At 33.9% G+C, this 18,350-nt stretch overlaps 1 protein-coding gene across 3 annotated transcripts in view; it reads left to right on the top strand.

Moving 5' to 3' along the window:
* CCDC91 (coiled-coil domain containing 91) overlaps positions 1 to 18,350 on the top strand; it is a 326,884-nt gene that overhangs the window by 179,813 nt on the left and 128,721 nt on the right. For all 3 annotated transcript variants that reach the window (XM_072765661.1, XM_072765662.1, XM_072765663.1), the window contains exon 8: positions 17,521 to 17,628. In XM_072765661.1, the coding sequence (XP_072621762.1) occupies positions 17,521 to 17,628 (108 nt within the window). The remainder of the gene's footprint in view (positions 1 to 17,520; positions 17,629 to 18,350) is intronic.

Here is an 18,350-nt window from a genome sequence, read left to right as displayed (position 1 = left end):
AAACTTTGTTGAATTAATGTTGCTCAATATACTGTAAGCCCTTTGATAAGTCTCCAGAGACTTTGAATAATTGTTTTGCTTAAAAGATACCTATCTGGGCTAGAGGTTTCTCTGAGCTCCTAACATCACTATTCCAGAAATCCTACCCCACCCCTCCCTTATTTTTTTTTTAATTCATATTAAAATAGTGGTTATTTATTACATATGTTTTTCATTTAACAAATTATCCTGGGATCAGTGAATATGTGAGAGTCATGACATTATTTGAATTTCTCATTGTATTGACAACAGTTAAAGATTTACATCATCTTGTCATGTATGAGCACCTCAACTTTTGGATCATTGTTGATTTCTTTTTCTATTGCTTTTGTAAAATGTGAGACTGTTTTTACATGAGTAAATTCTGATATTATACCTCTTATGAATTTTAGAATATGCTTTTGGATTTTGTTTCAGCCAATTACCATGGATTTAAATATTAATTTAAAGCTTAATGATTTAAATGTTTATCTTATATTTTTACATTGGTAATCAAATAAAAAGAGAAAAACCCTTAAGTTCTAATACATTTGTTTAGCATAGTTTGTTTACCTAACACCATTCAAATGACATAGCACTTTTTAAAGCTCTCAGATGATGTGATCAACAATTTCTGACTTTAAATAGAAATAAGCTATGTTATGATTTCAACTTTTCACAAAGAATTGAAAAATCTGATTCACCTTTAATTAGTCCCATGGGCATACCTTGGAGATATTGTGGGTTTGGCTCCAGACCACCACAATAAAAGTGAATATTGCAATAAAGTGATTCAAGTGAACTTTTTGGTTTCCCAGTACTTATAAAAGTTATTTTTACACCATGCTGTAGTCTATTAAGTGTGCAGTAGCATTATGTTCAGAAAATGTACATACCTTAATTAAAAATGACTTTATTGCTAAAAAATGCTTAACCATCATCTGAGATTTCAGCTAGCTATAATTTCTTTTTGATAATGGAGGGTCTTGCCTCAATATTTATGGCTGCTGACTAATCAGGGTGGTGGTTGTCGAAGGCTGGGGGTGGCTGTGGCAATTTCTTAAAATAAGACAACAGTGACGTTTGCCACATCAATTGACTCTTCCTTATATAAATGATTTCTGTGTACCATGCAATACTACTTGATAGCATTTTACCCACAGTAGGATTTCTTTCAAAATTGGAGGTAGTTGGGGCACCTTGGTGGCTCAGTGGTTGAGTGTCTGCCTTTGACTCAGGGCATGATCCCAGGATCCAGGATCAAGTCCCACATTGGGCTCCCTGCATGGAACTTGCTTCTCCCTCTGTCTGTGTCTCTGCCTTTCTCTCTGTGTCTCATGAATAAACAAAATCTTTAAAAAAATATTGGAGGTAGTTCTTTTAAACCTGTCACTGCTTTATCAGCTAAATTGATGTAATATTCTTTTTTGTCATTTCACCAGTCTTGACAGCATTTTACCAAGAGTAGATTCCGTCTCAAAAAACCACTTTCTTTGTTTATCCATAAAGACCAACTCCTTATCTGCTAAAGTTTTATTATGAGATTGAAGCAATTAAAATATAATAATGAGAAAGTTTGAAATAATGAGAATTACCAAAATGTGGCACAAAGATATAAAGTGAGGAAATGCTATTGGAAATATGGTGTTGATACACTTGCTTGATGCAGGATTGCCACAAACCTTCAATATATAAAAAATGCAATATCTGAAGCAAAATAAGGTGAAGCACAATAAGACAAGGTATACTTGTATTTAATGGATTAGCTGACCATATCAAATTGAAATTCAGTTCTTTTTGTGACTTCTTATTCATACAAACCTCAAATCATCTACTGCAGGAACTGGGTAAAGAAAACATACAACCCAATAGCATATTTAAACAATTTTGAGAGCCAAAGTTATTTTGTACTATTATTATGTATTATGTACTCATATTTTATCTTTTTCTACCTTTAATAATGATATATAATAATTTATATATTTTTAATTTTTGAGTTCTTATAAAAGTATTGCATTTCTGCAAAAATTTCTTTTTTTTTTCTGCAAAAATTTCTATGTTGGGACTGCCAAGTACTTCTGTTAGTAGAGCTAATTGATTATTTTGAAGTCAGACAGACCTTGATCAAAGCTCCAGCTCTGGTACTTACTAACAGTTGACCTTGGGCAGTTTCTTACATACAAATTTTAACTTCCTATTGAATAAATGAGAGAATAAACCATAGAACCCATTCATAAGAACATTGTGAGGATCCAATGAGGTAACATTGATTGCTTGGCTGATAATAATGCTATTAGTAAATATTAGTTGTAGTTATCGTTATGCCGATTTTCTAGCATAGCAGTTTTAGTGCATTGTCATTATTTTACAGCAGATTAGTAATTAGTTTACTTTTCAAAATGATACAATGTGAATTCTTTTTTCAGTTTTTTTTTTTTTTTTAGAAATATCCACTTAGGGAAAGAGATTGTGGACCAACCATTCATCCTCGGCTCCTGTTAAAAAGCCAGCATTCTTCTGTTCATTTACAAAATAAATAGCTTGCTCCAGATTGATGAAAAGGACATGTGAAATTGTGTTAAAGTACAGAAGAAAACAAAGCTAAAATTAAGCTAATGTGCTGTATATGCCAACTTTTCCCATAATGTTTACTTAATTTTGTTTACTTTTTCTTCCATGTCATGATTTTAAGAATCTTTTATCCTGATAATTAACAACAGTAAAGTAAATGTAGATCTTGGAAGGCTTTCCATAGGAGTATGCCACATCTAAGATTGTTTACACAAGAATTTTCCTTTACTTGTTTAATTGGGCTTTTGTCTTGAAATTGTCACTCTTCATTATATGCACTGGCTCAGACTTAACAACTTAACAATTCTTTTATGTCTATAGTTTTATTTACCAAGGATTATTATCCATGATGTAGATGATCTTAATTTTTTTAAGATAACGAGTAATTTTATTACTGTGATGTTTTTTGCTTAAGAGGGCCCTTAACAGTTGTCACTGATCAGGATTTCTTAACCCTTTGCAGCACATAATAAATTACTCATGATGCTTTCCTTTTTCCTTTTTTTTTTTTTTTAAAGATTTTATTTATTTGAGAGAGAGAGAGGGTATACATAAGTGAGGGAGAGAGTCTTAAGCCGGGAGTCCAATGTGGGGTGTAATCCCCCTGGGATCATGACCTGAGCTGAAGGCAGATGCTTAACCAACTGAGCCACCCAGGCAGCCTGTCATGATTTTTTAAATTGCATCTGCCAAGGCAGATTTTCTCTCTAAAAATTCTAAATCGTTTGTTGTTGATGGATCTAAGTACCTGTATTTTCTTTAAATTTTAAAAGTCATTCTACTACCCCAGTGGGGGTGAGTTAATCATTGTCTTATCCCTTTGTAGATATTTGCCTATCAAAATATTCTCTTTTGGCCTGTTGCCATTATGTCTCCATTTGTCATATAATATTTTACCTGTCCAGGTTGTGTTTACCATTGTAATCACTAGGAAATTCTTTAGTACAAGAAAGATGAGCGATACTTTAACAGAATGTAAATGACTGCAGGATGGACTGCTCTTTGTTTTTAAAAGTTAAAAAAAGAGCAAAAGTTTTAGCTGTAACCAAAAAACAAATTTATTCCTCTTTGTTTTAAAAACTCATGTGCTGTTTTTCCCAATGTGGAATTAGTGATCACAATTAAGAAAAAATTTTCTTTATACTGGAGGATTGGAATAATAGCAGAGAGGGACAATCACAGAAAGTTACATGGAAAAAATATAGGTATTTTTGCTAAAACATGTAATTCTGTAACTTAAGGGAAAAAAATATCTTTTAAAGAGAAAATATCTTACTCTTTCCACCTTTCCACACATCTCCACAGATGTGTTTGTTGCTTGCTTCTCTTTTCAGAAGTATCTCATTATACATCTATTCAGTTAATGCACTGTATTTAAATGCTTGAGCTAATGCTATTTTAGATTCTGATACATTCTTAAAATGAATTTTCTTTTTATCCTAAATAACTTTTGGGGGAGAATTTTCCAAAGGAAGTTGTAGTTGACTCAGTGTGCTGAAGTTCAAAGCTGGAACTATTGCTAACATGCTGTTACAGTGAGTGGAAAGTGCTCAAGAAATTAAGTTCAACATGTTGTTTTTATTTTATCTTACTTTGAGCCTAGTTCATTAAAAATTCCAATTTGACAGAAAGAAGATACAAACATATTTCTTGGTTAACATTTTTGTTTTGCTACTGTATACAGTGACAACAGACTCTGCCGCCGCCCCCCCCCCCCCCCGTGTGTGTGTGTGTGTGTGTGTGTGTGTGTGTGTGGTCTTTGCTTTAAGGTAGAGCAGTTAGAAAGTTTTCCCTTTGAAACATTTCCATACAGAGTTTTTAGTTTCATCCTGAAGTTACATTTACAAATTACTTTCTTGGTTCTGTCACAACTTGTGTATTTTTAAAATTAAGTTCTACTCTGTTGTTTAAATGTAAAGAATTTAAATATTTTTCAAATCATAGCAAATATGAGAAGTATTGAAATTTATTGAATTTTGACATTGTTGACAGATTAGCAAAAAATGGTGAATAGAATAGCCTGAAAAAGGCAAAAAAATGCAGTTTGATTTAATATTTATTTATTTATTTATTTATTTATTTTTTAATTAATTTTTATTGGTGTTCAATTTACCAACATACAGAAAAACACCCAGTGCTCATCCCGTCAAGTGTCCACCTCAGTGCCCGTCACCCATTCCCCTCCAACACCCGCCCTCCTCCCCCCTTCCACCACCCCTAGTTCGTTTCCCCGAGTTAGGAGTCTTTATGTTCTGTCTCCCTTCCTGATATTTCCCAACATTTCTTCTCCCTTCCTTTATATTCCCTTTCACTATTATTTTTTAAATGCAAACACCAATTAAATTATAACTATACTGATTTAAGGTGTATTATGTCTTGGCCTTTGGGGATACCTGATCTAATCATTCTCTGTGTCAGTTTTTGGGTGATATGAAATTTAGTTCCTGGTCAGCACATTCATCTTAAAACTAGGAAAGTTTTGTTTACAGACTTCTCAACATTTAGACCTTTGTTCCCCTCTGGGATTTTGTGTGCGCACATTTGGCCAAACAAAGTAGATTTACAAAACTCATCCTTGCAGATATCCTTATGGATATCTATACATCTCAGGATATCTCCACTAAACTAGACATTTGGCCACATACACCCATTCCTCTTTTACAGTCTTTGTTTCTGAAGCTTGACTGATGTGGTGATCTTTAATTCTGTGTATTACAAACCACATGCTAAAACCCAAAGAGTGCTTGACACCTGAATAGTGCTTATAACTATTGTCTTGACTATTTTCATGAGAAAATAAGAATGAGTAGAGTAGTATTCTCTAGTCTAAGAACATCTCACAAAGAGAATTTCCTGATATATTTGTTTCCTCTTTTTGTTATGGTTAAGTATGAGAGTATGGAATCAGATACACCAGAGTTTTAATGTATAAGGCACATGAATTTTTTGCTATTCATAGTGGAAAATGATATAAAATTCTACATAAACTTAAATTTTTCTGAAATTATCTTGATTAAAATTCTTGATATTTTTATTTCCCATCTTAACCAATCTTGGTTTTATTGAGTGTTGATCTTCTGCATTTTCTTTAAAGTTTAGGTATGGCTGAAATACCTTTTGGTAAGGATTGCTTTGAATTTTAGCAGTGCACCATATGTTAAATGCCAGGGTGGAGTATCACATGCCTGCTGTATTCCGTTTTTCAAAAGCATCTACTTGCTAGTATTTTATTTGAACTCTTGAGTTGTTTGTACTATTTTATAAGGGAGAGCATATTACATTTAGGAGACCAGTTTTTCCCAGGGTGTAGAATTACTTGTATTGTATAAAGTTCTGCTCCAAGGAGGGGGGAACAACTTTGTTTTCTCTTCTTTTGATATTTACCCTTGATTAAAGATTGCTAACTTTTAATGCAGAGAGGGGAGAAACAAGTATTAAGGTGTGGGAGACCCATCATATATATTTTCTTGGATTCCATTATTTTGTTAACCCGAAGGTATGAAATAAATTTATAGTTTCAGTTATTTGATTGAACAAGGATTCTCATAAATTCCAGCTTTTATCGTATGATCAGATTTTTCCTGGACAAATACGGATGTTTGCTTTTGCCAATAGACTTTGGCCTAATAGCATGCTAGATACTAGTGATTGGTTTGGAACTAACGACTTGGCTTGTCCATTCTTATCCCTCCCACCAAACTTAACCTCAGCAGAGGATTGAGAAAGTTTGGTAGTTGAGAATAGTTCTTGTGTGCCTCTGAGTTTCTTGGGCTGAGCCAGAATTTTGCATGCAAGGCTATTCTTGTGGTTTTTCCAACCAGGCCAAAACCAAAAGGCCTTGGAAATCTTGCAAAAGAAGTTGTTCTAATATAGATTTAAAGTTTCTTTTTTATACTGTGACTGGTATATCAGCCCGAGAGTCTAAGGAATGAAAAGAGAAATACTTCATACTGTGTTGAGGATGCAAATTGCAAGTTTTTGCTTCAGAGTAGATCTTGAAAAATACCTCCAAAGATTAAAAAAAAAAAAAAACTAAATGAGTAGGATTTATATAGTTAATTGTTTCTTAAGACATGTAAGACCTGCTTTTTCCCCATTGGTTATTTTTGGCTTACCTTCAGGAATCCTCTAGAATGCCATAGGTTAATTTTTTATATTACATAAGGTTAATATTTGTAACTAATGTTGATCAGATTTGAAACCTTTATCAATATCAGGCCTACCTACCTGAGTGTTGTTGATTACTTATAGATTTTTGTTTATTATCACAAAAATCCAGGGTACTCTATAATGAGCACCTTCTATCCAGAGTTAATATCATCTTTCCACATTGACCTGATTGAAGCTTGACCTGTCCTCATGGGATTGCAAGTTTTTTTCAAGTCTTCCTTTTATCCAAGCTTCCTCAGCAGGTTTCTACATCTAATAATAATGCTGGAAGAATAATTATATAGTGATATCTGTAAAGAGTATCATTTCTGTAATTATTCTGGTTAATGTGTATCAGTTACGTGGTTATTTTTTTAAAAATTATTCATTCATGAGAGAGAGAGAGAGAGAGAGAGAGAGAGAGAGGCAGCACAGGCAAAGGAAGAAGCAGGCTCCCTGAAGGCAGCCTGATGTGGGACTTGATCCCAGGTCTCTGGAATCATGACCTGAGTCAAAGGCAGACGCTCAAATACTGAGCCACCCAGGTGCCCAGTTATCTCTCCTTATTCCAATGAACTGAATCGCCATCAAGATATATCTGGATTCAGGCATTTCAGTTTTAGTGCCTGAAGAGTGTTATGTAATTAGACCTGAGGGGGGGAAAATTGATGTGTGTGTATGTTATAGATTTATTTTTTATTCTTTTTTTTTTTTTTTGGCCACCAATATTCCAATTAGTGAAAGACTGCATCCTATAGTTCTTAGAGGCAGAAAAGATAAACTGATGAAAGTTATTCTTATACTCATTTAATTTTCTAAGTCCAAATGAGGATATGTACACAAAAGGCTACTTTAATTTTTTAAATCTTTTACCTATTTAAAAGGATGTAAGAGAGGAATGGTTAGTTGTATTATTTCCTCTGAATTATAAAACACAGGCTCTGAGGAAGGAAAGCAGAGATGTAATAACCAGTGAAATGTGGGAGAGTAGTACATTAAGATGTTTGTGACATTTGTAATTAGTGTGCAACGCAGCATCATAATTTTTGGTTTCGATTTTTATCTTTAAATTCATGTTATTCAGCTTTGGGGATACTTGATATATTAGAATATAGATTTTATACCAAGGATAAATGATTAGGCCAAAGAAGAATTTACCCTATTATTTTCAAAATATCTTATTTTTTGTGACAAGGTAACATACTTGCAATATAAAATTCAAAAGATATGGAAGCACCAAGTTCAAGGGTTATTCTGTTTTCAGTGTAGCAGGATATTCATGTAACCAAATGTTTTTAGTAATTAGTCCACAGTAACAACCTAATACAGGCTAATGTTCAGCCAGCAAGCACCACTTTGTGCCATTTTCTAATAGTGAAATACTTCTATACCAGTTAGATATTAACAATTCTTTTGAAACATTTTAATGATTTTGTCCATTCATCTGGGGCTTCTCCCTTAACAGTATACAATCGACCTGGAGCTTGGCATTGCAGGAGGCCTTTGCACCTGTTCTGTTACTGGGGATGGCACTTCTGATTGTTTGGTGCCCAGTCTGGCAGATTTGAAATATTTTATGCATCACCTCAAATATTATCACTTCTGTAATATACAGCTAACTTTTAACTGGAAAAGAACCCAGTTCAAGTATCTTACCTTATCATCATTCTTTTTAATGATCAAAAGAAAACAAAAAGACAAAATTTAATCCCTGTCAATAGTCCTCTCATAAAATTGGTCTTAAATGAAACCTCTAATCTTGCTCCATGTTGTTATCTTTATAGAGGGAAAAAACATTCTTTTCTAATCTTTGAGGTCTATATTTGGCTAATGATGAATCTTGATTAGTTTGGAGGAAAATTCTTCACTTTAATTATCTTAAATCTAGTATTTAAAAAATGATCCTATCTTAAATCCACATAGCATCAGTTTTATTTATGATGAAAAAGTGAGGAATTTAGTTCTCAGATATCAGCAACTGGTAGAACAATCCTATTTTGAAGTATCAATATTAAGAATTAAATTAACAGTCATAATTTCATAGAACCCCTTTGTCATTGACAGAAAAAACACTATTGTTCTCTCTATTTATAAGATAAGGAATTGAGCAGCCTGTGTGGCTCAGAGGTTTAGCGCCGCCTTCAGTCCAGGGCCTGATTCTGGAGACCCGGGATCCAGTCCCATGTCGGGCTCCCTGCATGGAGCCTGCTTCTCCCCCTGCCTATGTCTCTGCCTCTCTCTCTCTCTCTCTCTCTCTCTCTCTCTCTGTCTGTCATGAATAAAAAAATAAAATCTTAAAAAAAAGATAAGGAATCTGAGACATAGAGAAACACAGTGCTTTTATCAAACACATATAAGGAGAGGAGGAGTTTTCTAGAAAAACCAGGTCACCTGAGTGGCTCAGAGGTTGAACATCTGCCTTCGGCTCAGGCCGTGATCCCTGGGTTCAGGGATGAATCTGGCATCAGGCTCCCCAGAGGGAGCCTGCTTCTCCCCCTGCCTATGTCTCTGCCTCTCTCTCTGTGTCTCTCATGAATGAATGAATGAATGAACGAATAAACAAACAAACAAACAAATAGATAAATAAATAAATAAATAAATAATAATCTTGAAAAGAAAAGAAAAGCCAGGTCACTCAAACCTTGATTCAGGACTCTTCAAGTTATACTGCCTCCCTGGAACATCAATAAATGTATATTTAAGCCAAATATTTCTGACATTTAGATGAGATCCTTTTTTTTCCATGGTCTCTGATATCTCAGAAAATGAGATGCATAGTTCTTTAGTGTAACCAGGTGCTTTGTTGTTTTAGTCACAATTCTTTTTTCCTTTTCTCTCCCTCTTTCTTTCTTACTTTCATTTCTGAAACTGTAGCTCTTACTCAAGTCACAAGGAACAATATTGTGGCATATCCATGTGGCATATCCATGTGGCAGCTTTTCAGAAGTTTAAAGTGTCTAGAGGCAGACATGCAGAGCCTCTGTGCTGTACTTAATTTTAGAAACTTCTTAATTTTAATGTGTTGTCCATGGCACAAAAGAAATTTCCCTGGGAGACTTCTGTGGTGTTTGAGGTAAGAACTCTTATGTTACTAGAATCCCTTAACAACAAGGCCAACAGGAATGATTCCCTCTGTCCTGAAGATTTTCTTTGGCTTTGACAGCCTCCCCAGCACTTTATAACATGGCTAGACTATATTGAATTTCCATGTTTAGATCTACACCCATAATTTAACATTTTTCTTTTTGAATTGTATAGTAATTCAAATACATAGTACTGTAATTCTAATACATAGAAAAACCTGATGATCACTGCAATCCCAAACACTTGAGATCTACAACAGGATAAATTTTTAATAGCCTCAGTGTGACCTTGTTAATTTTCCTTTTTTAACTGAAGGAAAAGAAAGAGAGAAATCTTTTGTTTTTTAAACCATTTTTTTCCCATAATTTTAGGGAGTAGTTTCTGTACTCTTGTCTAAAAAGAAGTGTGACTAAATCCGTCACTATCACTCCTCAGACATACTTTGGAGAAACATGAACAGTCATTCTCCCCGAAGGTTGAATTCACAGGGCCTAACTTATGCCAGCCTGGGTAGCAGGAGACCATGAACCTAAACTTGAATTTGGAACCAGTTTTGAGTAAATGAAAGCCTTAAATCCAGATCAAAGTCTTTCTTCTAGAGAGTTATACTCCTTAGTCCTTTTTACATTGCACTTTTAAATCACCTCTCAAGACTCCTAACTCTGGGAAACGAACTAGGGGGGGTGGAAGGGGAGGTGGGCAGGGGGTGGGGGTGACTCGGTGATGGGCACTGAGGGGGCACTTGATGGGATGAGCACTGGGTGTTATTCTATATGTTGGCAAATTGAACACCAATAAAAAATAAATTTATATAAAAAAATAAAAAAATAAATCACCTCTCAAAGATAGATTTTAATCACATTATTTATTTTTGTATCCCAACAAAATTTGCTAAAATGTCTAAATATTGTTTTAAGAGAGAGCCTAATATTCTCTTCTAATACATCCATATTCTTTTCTATACATCCATCTCTTCTAATATTCTCTTCTAATACCTTAACCAGATTACTAGCTCACTGATCAGAGGCCTTTAAATATACACACACACACACACACACACACACACACACACATATAAATATATAATATCGGTTTATATGACCTACATCAGAGTATCGTTTTTTTTTTTTTTTTTTTTTACACTACAAGCCATCAAAGCTAGAGATTGGTGTCTTAGACCCTAAAATTGGCAAGAGGTATTTTTGATTAGTCAAGAGTCATTGAACATTAAGACAATTTGGAAACCAGGCTCAATATTTCGAGCCAAATCTAGTCAGCTGCCATCATTTGAGCACTATGTTAATTTTTACAGTCTTTGTTGTCAGTTAATTTATAAAATAGGGAAAGTTAAGTATTGTAGAAGAACTGTATGCTAATAGAATGTCCAGATGAAATTCAAGTATTACTTGCCAGATATATTTGTAATATATCTATGGCACTTTTTGTGAGGATATGAAAAACACTTAGCTTGTTCTTGACAGGATTAACCCCTGGAAAATTATATTACTCTTACTTTTACTGAATAAAAACCATGTTTATGCTGGTACAGTTATAGGTTCTTAAGTTCCTTGTATATGAGTAACCCAGATAGATCAATCTTCATATTTTTATTTTTCACAAATTGTCCAGGAGAAAGCTTTGAAAGCATTTGAGTGCTTTTGGTACTTTGCAGTGCTGTTCAAAGATATTTTAAAAATTAGATTATAGATACTTCCTTGTTTAAATCCTTTAGAGGTTTTTCACTGAAGTTAGAATAGAATTAAAATGCCTTTTCATGGTTCTCCTTGATTCTGGTCCTCTACCCACTTTTCTGAACTCTGAATCACCTTTCAGGCGTAGGGATCAATAAGAACACAAGTCCCGGGGCAAGAATTTTGACCTGAGTAAGGATAAAAAGAAGCCTGCTATAGTATAGCTATAGCATCTGGTAGAATTTTCTAGTTCATATAATCCACACTGGCCTTTTTGCTAGTTCTTGAACTCATCAGCCTTAATCCTACCCTTGGACTTTGCACTCTTTTCTTTGATGGAAATGTTCTTCCCCCAGACATTTGGGGAAGAATGGCTGAATTTTTGTTCACTTTGTGACATCTTTGCTCTATATGTGGATCTCCATAGAGCTCTTCTTGACTATCCTTTCTCAAAAATTTTCTTTTCCATTTTTTCTCTTTTTATCCTGCTTTATTTTCTTTACAGCCTGTAATGCCATCGGAAATGGTTTGCTGTCTACATTCCAATCTTCCTTGTTCTCCCCGCTCGCTTTATCCCCTTGCCAATAAAGTAAGTTCCGGACAGTCTGGGTCACGTCTGTTTTGTTCACTCTGGTATCCCCAGCACCTACAGCAGTGTCTAGAATAAAACATGCATTCAGTAAATATTAGTTGAATAAATGAAGAATGAACAAATAATTAAGTGGCTCTAAAAATTAAATAAGTCCTTAGTTCATGAAGAGAAATCTGCTTTATTGGGTTAGAACAGCTAAAACAAACCAAGAACAAAGTGGGTGAATCTGAATTCAGTTCTTTGCTTCACTAAGTTTTTTCATGTGTATTGGGGCATGTTTCTTTTTTTGGGGGGGGGGCATGTTTCTTAAGCTCAGTGTCTGTTTCTTTATCTGAGAAACAGGGATGTAGAGTTCATGGAAAAAAAGATGGATGAATTAGTTGGTGAAATGACTGAGATTCATTTTTCCAAATGTCTCAGTCTCAGTCAAGGAGACTCTTCCTTTTGAATAACAAACTTGCTTGCAGTATGTTAGAGAAGTTGGGGTTGTATTATAAGACATGTTAATAGTTTAACAGCCTTGTAAAATTTAAAGTAATATTTTGCTTAAAAAGAGCACTTCAATAGAAAAAAAAGTGAGAGTATCCATTCAGTGTTTTAACTTACTCATTTTGCAGATACGTTTTAGTTTTGCTTATTTTATTTTAATTAAAAATTGGAAAAGATCTGAAATAAATTTTTGAAATGCAAACTGGTAGTTTTTCAAGAAAGGTAAAATTATGCTTGATTTTGAATGACCCTTTACAACAATCAATTTGTACTACTGTAGTCAAAAAGCTGAACTAAGAATATAATTACGGACATCATTAACATCAAAGACTTCATAGTTTCTCTATGAAAAGACAAATAATCAGGCTTGGACATGCCAAAATCATGGTTGGTTTCCTCAGTCCATTCAACAAATATTTGTTTGTTTAATGTCTTCTGTGTGTTAGGTACGATTGCAGATGTTTTGGGTAGGTACAACAGTGAATTAAAGATTCTTATTCTTCTTGGGCTTAAATTTTAGAGGGGCTATTTATTCTATGCCTTGCTTATAGCTTGCTCCACAGCTGTATACCTTTCTCCATTTGTACAGTATGAGTCAGAAGATTGATACAGAAAATTTGGGGGGTGGCTTTTAAAAATCCTCTAATTATTGTTACTTAAAATAAGCTACAACATGTTCTTTGAGGTTACATGCTAAATACCAACATGATATTAATGTTTTGAAGACCATCTGGTTCTTTAGACACATCTGCTTTGCAAATCTGGGCAAGTTGTTTAATTTGATGAGGCTGGATCAAATCTATAAGAATTGGGCTATTTCAAAGGAGAAGAAAAACTGGATTTCTTGAGACAGTGGACTCTCGTTTAGATTGTAGCAGACTATTTAGGCTATAGTTCTTTTAAATTCCAGCATACGTTTAATTCCATTAAAAATATATCTGGGACACCTGAGTGGCTCAGTGGTTGAGCGTCTGCCTTGGGCTCACGGCGTGATCCCAGAGTCCCCACATCAGGCTCCTTGCAGGGAGCCTGCTTCTCCCTCTGCCTGTGTGTTTCTTTCTCCCTCTCTCTCTCTCTCTCTCTCTCTCTCTCTCTGTCTCTTTCTCTGTGTGTGTGTCTCGTGAATAAATAAAATCTTTACTATATATATATATAGCATACTATATAAATATAGTACTGCTTATGAATAATAGGGTGTGGTAGTTTTGACTTCGTATATTTGTTTTCTGTGAATCTAGTAATTGTAGAATTTATAACATACTTTACCTTCCAAAGAATCTGTAGTCCTTTACACACTTAATTCATTCAAAATTTGCCCTATGGGATAGAAAGGATGGACATTTCTAGTCTAAAATAATAACTTAAAAAGTTGAAATCCCTGGTAGAGATTAAATGTACTTAGCAGCAAATTTAATAAATGGACTTTGTAATTATACTTTGAAGCTTAGTGAGCTTTCCGATGAGTATTGGTGCTATTCATACTATGATCTTTTTTTTTTTTCTTTCAGGATTTTATTTAAATTCTAGTTAGTTACAATATAGTGTAATATTAGTTTCAGGGGTAGAATTTAGTGATTTTTAAAAATACTAATCTTAATCCAAGAATCATCGTTCATCAAACAGCTATTGCCTGTGTCTGGTGTGTACAAGGAACTTTGTAGAAAGCTGTGTATGATACACAAAGATGAGCAAGTTAAACCTACAATCTTGTTTGCGTATTTCAAATTCTTTTAAAAGAAGTATGGTCATTAGTTTTCCTAAGCTCAGTGAGTTAAATCCCCTGGGCTGACACAGACTATACCTGATAGAACTGAGGCTAAAACCTAAATGTGTTAAAAATTAATAAAATTTTCCCTGCCTTTAATAGCATTTTTCATTATAGGATGTTTGTATACATCTTTGTTTTTCTGCCTCTACATACTATGATGGACTTAATGCTTTTTATATTTGTTGAGGGTAGTTCAAAATTGTTTGTAAAGGAAAAATTATTTCAGGTACTTCTTTTAGTGTTGTTTCTTGTATCTTTGATATTTGTAGACATAATTACAGAGGAAAAAATAAATTGCAGGGAAATTTTAAAATTAACGTTCATCTTTATACTTAAAATACACAAGAAAGTTTTAAAGGCAATTATTGTGGTATATTACATTGGAAAATAAGTATCCAGTTTTATAATGATAGAAATCACTGTAAAAGTAGTGGCTAGTATCAATTTGTGTTTGTAGTGTGTCCATAATGATTAATACTGTAGTTCTAAAGAAAGTGTTGGGAAGTTACCTCTTTTATTTCGACTGTGACACTAATATTGCAATGTTCAATAGTAGTAGGCTACATTTTAAACAATCTTGGTACTGCATACAAGGTTTTTTAAATATTTGACATGTGCTTGTTTTAGTACCATCCTGCCTCTACTCTTAACTCCAGCTATTCTTACCTATTTAATATTCTTTACATATAACAGTGAGCCTTACAGGCAGACTTCGGGCATATTTTCTTTGATACATACCTTGCATATACCTAGGGTATGTGGTTATCTAGAGAATGTTTCTCTTCAACAACAGACTGAACTCAATGAGGAAAGACTTTTTTTTTTTAATCTTTGTATTCTTAGTACCTACCTTCATGTCCCTTTTGTAGATGGGTGGATTTAAGTAACTCTCATCTGAGTGGTGCCAAGATGAGAGGTTTGAACTATAAGAAGGCTGGTTACTTCTGCATAGCTTTTCACCATGTTCCATAACCACAGCTTTGACTGTTGACTCATTATTCTATAGTGCTTATCTTCTTGAAGTTTGGAAGAAATTGAGTATATGGTATACAAATCAATCACTAGGAAAAAATATCATTCCATTGTGTTTCTTTTTTTTTAAGATTTTATTTATTTTAGAGAGATTGAGAGCACACGTGCAAATAGGGAGAGGGGAAGAGGGGGAGGGGAAGGGAGAGAATCTCACACGGACTCAGCTCTGAGTGCAGGGCTCAACACAGAGGCTTGATCTTACCACCCTGAGTTCATGACCTGAGCAGAAACCAAGAGCTGGAAGCTTAACAACTGAGCACCCAGACACCCTTCCATTGTGTTTCTTAATTATGATGAGAAAAAGTTTTAGTTCATTAAGTCACCTGTTCCTCCAAAGGATATAATCTACTGGAAATCTATATAATCTACTAAAGCTGGGTATTTAAACTGTGCGATTATTTGAAACCATGGCCAATAGGGAAGTGAAAAGTCCTTTCCATTAAGCAAAACAATTTTGTCATATCCAAGTCCCAAAAAAAGAATGGCATTTTTTCTATCTACCGAAGATGTTGTGAATATACCCAAGAATTATCTATAACTATGATGTTCTTTAAATTTTCCAAGGTCCAACAAACAGTATATGTTGCCAAAGTTAAATTATAATTTTACATTAGCTAGCCATGGTTTAAGAAGTTAAATTTTGAAGCCTTATATAAATTAATCATTGTAGAATCTTTATTATTATTTTTATTTTTTATATTTTATTTTATTTAAATTCAATTTGCCAACAGTTATGGAATCTTTAGAGGATATATAATGTGTAAATGAAGGACTGAGGCAGTTCTATTAAGCACTTCTTTAAATTTTAGTTAAAAATTTTGCTCAGAGTTTTGTTTTCCTTTACTAATTGGCTAGTAATTATGCAACTTCAGAGTGACAACTATTGAATTATAGGAGTGGTAGCATCATCAGACAGTTTAACATTTGCAAAACAAGGTTAATTATCTGAAAATTTGAGACTTGTCCGGAGGTTTAAAAAAATATTTTTGTCTCAGTTTTTAAAAATATGTGCATATTTATTTAGTTCCTTAATGCATGTTGTTTCCAACCAAGTAAATCTATTTTCAAACAGAGATTATTTAAGAGATTTGGCTTATTTTTCTTTTCTTGGTGCATGTGCCAAAGGTCTGTTTTCTATAAGACATGTGTCTGTTTCAACTTACTATTTTGATTATGAGTAGTTTATTATCCAGATAGACCTTCAAAAATAGAATGTTTGCTAAAGAATTCTTATGTATATGGTTGAGTACATATTTTAGAATGATTTAGGATTTATAAATAGCATGTAATATAATATTGGGAACATGTTAAGTATAACATATAATGCTTTAATAAAAAGGAGAGAAAAAAGATGATAATGTTCTAAGCATTTCCAATAAGGAAGTGCGTGGGTGGAACATCTTCAAATGCTGATTTGGCTTCCCTTAGAACAGTGTTAATGTCCTTATATTTAACTGACTCAGGTCCCAGCATTTACACTACCCATTTCAGTTTGTCCAGTCTCCCAAGTTTTATTACTTTTTATGAATACTGCCTTGAGATTCTGACTTCCACACTTTGACTTCTACCTTTTTATATTAGGGGCGTGAACTTCCTGGGGGGCAGTTCTTTTATGTATGAAATTGCTCAGAGTTTCCATCTGCTTTTACTTGACTTGTGGTCTTGAAGATCATGCTTGGCCCATGGGACATTACAGTGTGCCGAGAGGATGTGGAGTTTTGTCAGCCAGTGAAATATGTCTGTTTTTTTTTTCTTTCTTTCTTTCTTTTTTTTTTTTCTTTTCAGCAGCTTTCATACACTCCTCATCCTGTGTGGTCTTCAGTAAACTGAATTTATATTTAACAGAACTACTCACCCTCTTTATCATTTTCTATGACTTGGCCTTTTTTAAGGAGAAGGTGTGTGGAAGTAACATCTGAGCCAAAAAGCTGTAGTGTTGGCAATAGGAAAACCTAAAACTGAAAGCTTCAAGTAGCTTATATATGAATGTGTTCAATATTCACACATGTGTGTTTTGTAATGCTGAAGAGTATCCTATTTAAGATATGTAAAACTGTCAAAAAAAAAAAGTCCTTATGCCAACAGTAGACTCTGTGATCCAAATGACTTTTTGTGCTTGTTTTTAGGCACTACTACAGTCTTCAGTTAAGCAGCAAGTAGAAGCTATTGAAAAACAGTACATTTCTGCAATTGAGAAACAAGCACACAAGTGTGAAGAGCTGTTAAATACTCAGGTAATAAAATTGCACATCCATTATATATTGACACTTTTCTTCTAACTCTCCTCCCCTGAGAGCTCTATAACTGTTTATTCGGTTTCGTGCCATTTACTTTCCCTGGTGGATTTTGGAGAAAAAAAAATATGCTTGTGTAAACTTAATGTTAAAGCTTGGGAGATTTATAAAAGACTAAAAATAGAGCTAAAGGTCTAAAATGCCTGGCTCTCCCACAAATTAATGATGATTCTTATGTTAATTTCTCACTTATAATATTATTCAACAAATAACAGAGGCAAAGAGATGACTATGAGTGTATTAGGGCATGGGAAATGAGTTTTAGGAGTCTAAGACTTATAAATAATATTTAAATTTTTGAAGGCACTTACTCATGTTTGAGTTACTTTTCATCACATATAGGCACTGGTTTCTTTTTGAATTTTTTGTTTCTCTTCTTGATTTAATGTCTTAGAAGACGTTAAAAACATTATTCACTTATTTACATTGAACAAGCAATTGAAGGACATTTGTGGAGGTGTTCTATAAGTATATATTCTCAGAAATACTTTTCAATAACATGGAATTGGTAGGTGATAATAAAATAAGATTTATTCATTTATTTATGAATTTATTTATTTGAGAGAGAGAGAACAAGCACACACACAGAGGGAAAGTAAGGCTTGGACCAGACCCCCCCCCCCCTTTGAGCAGAGACCCCAATGCCCAGGAGCCCCAAGGTC

This window comes from Vulpes vulpes, chromosome 8 (genome assembly GCF_048418805.1).
Source record: "Vulpes vulpes isolate BD-2025 chromosome 8, VulVul3, whole genome shotgun sequence".
Taxonomy (NCBI): Eukaryota; Metazoa; Chordata; class Mammalia; order Carnivora; family Canidae; genus Vulpes; species Vulpes vulpes.
This window is presented reverse-complemented; position numbering and strand designations above follow the sequence as displayed.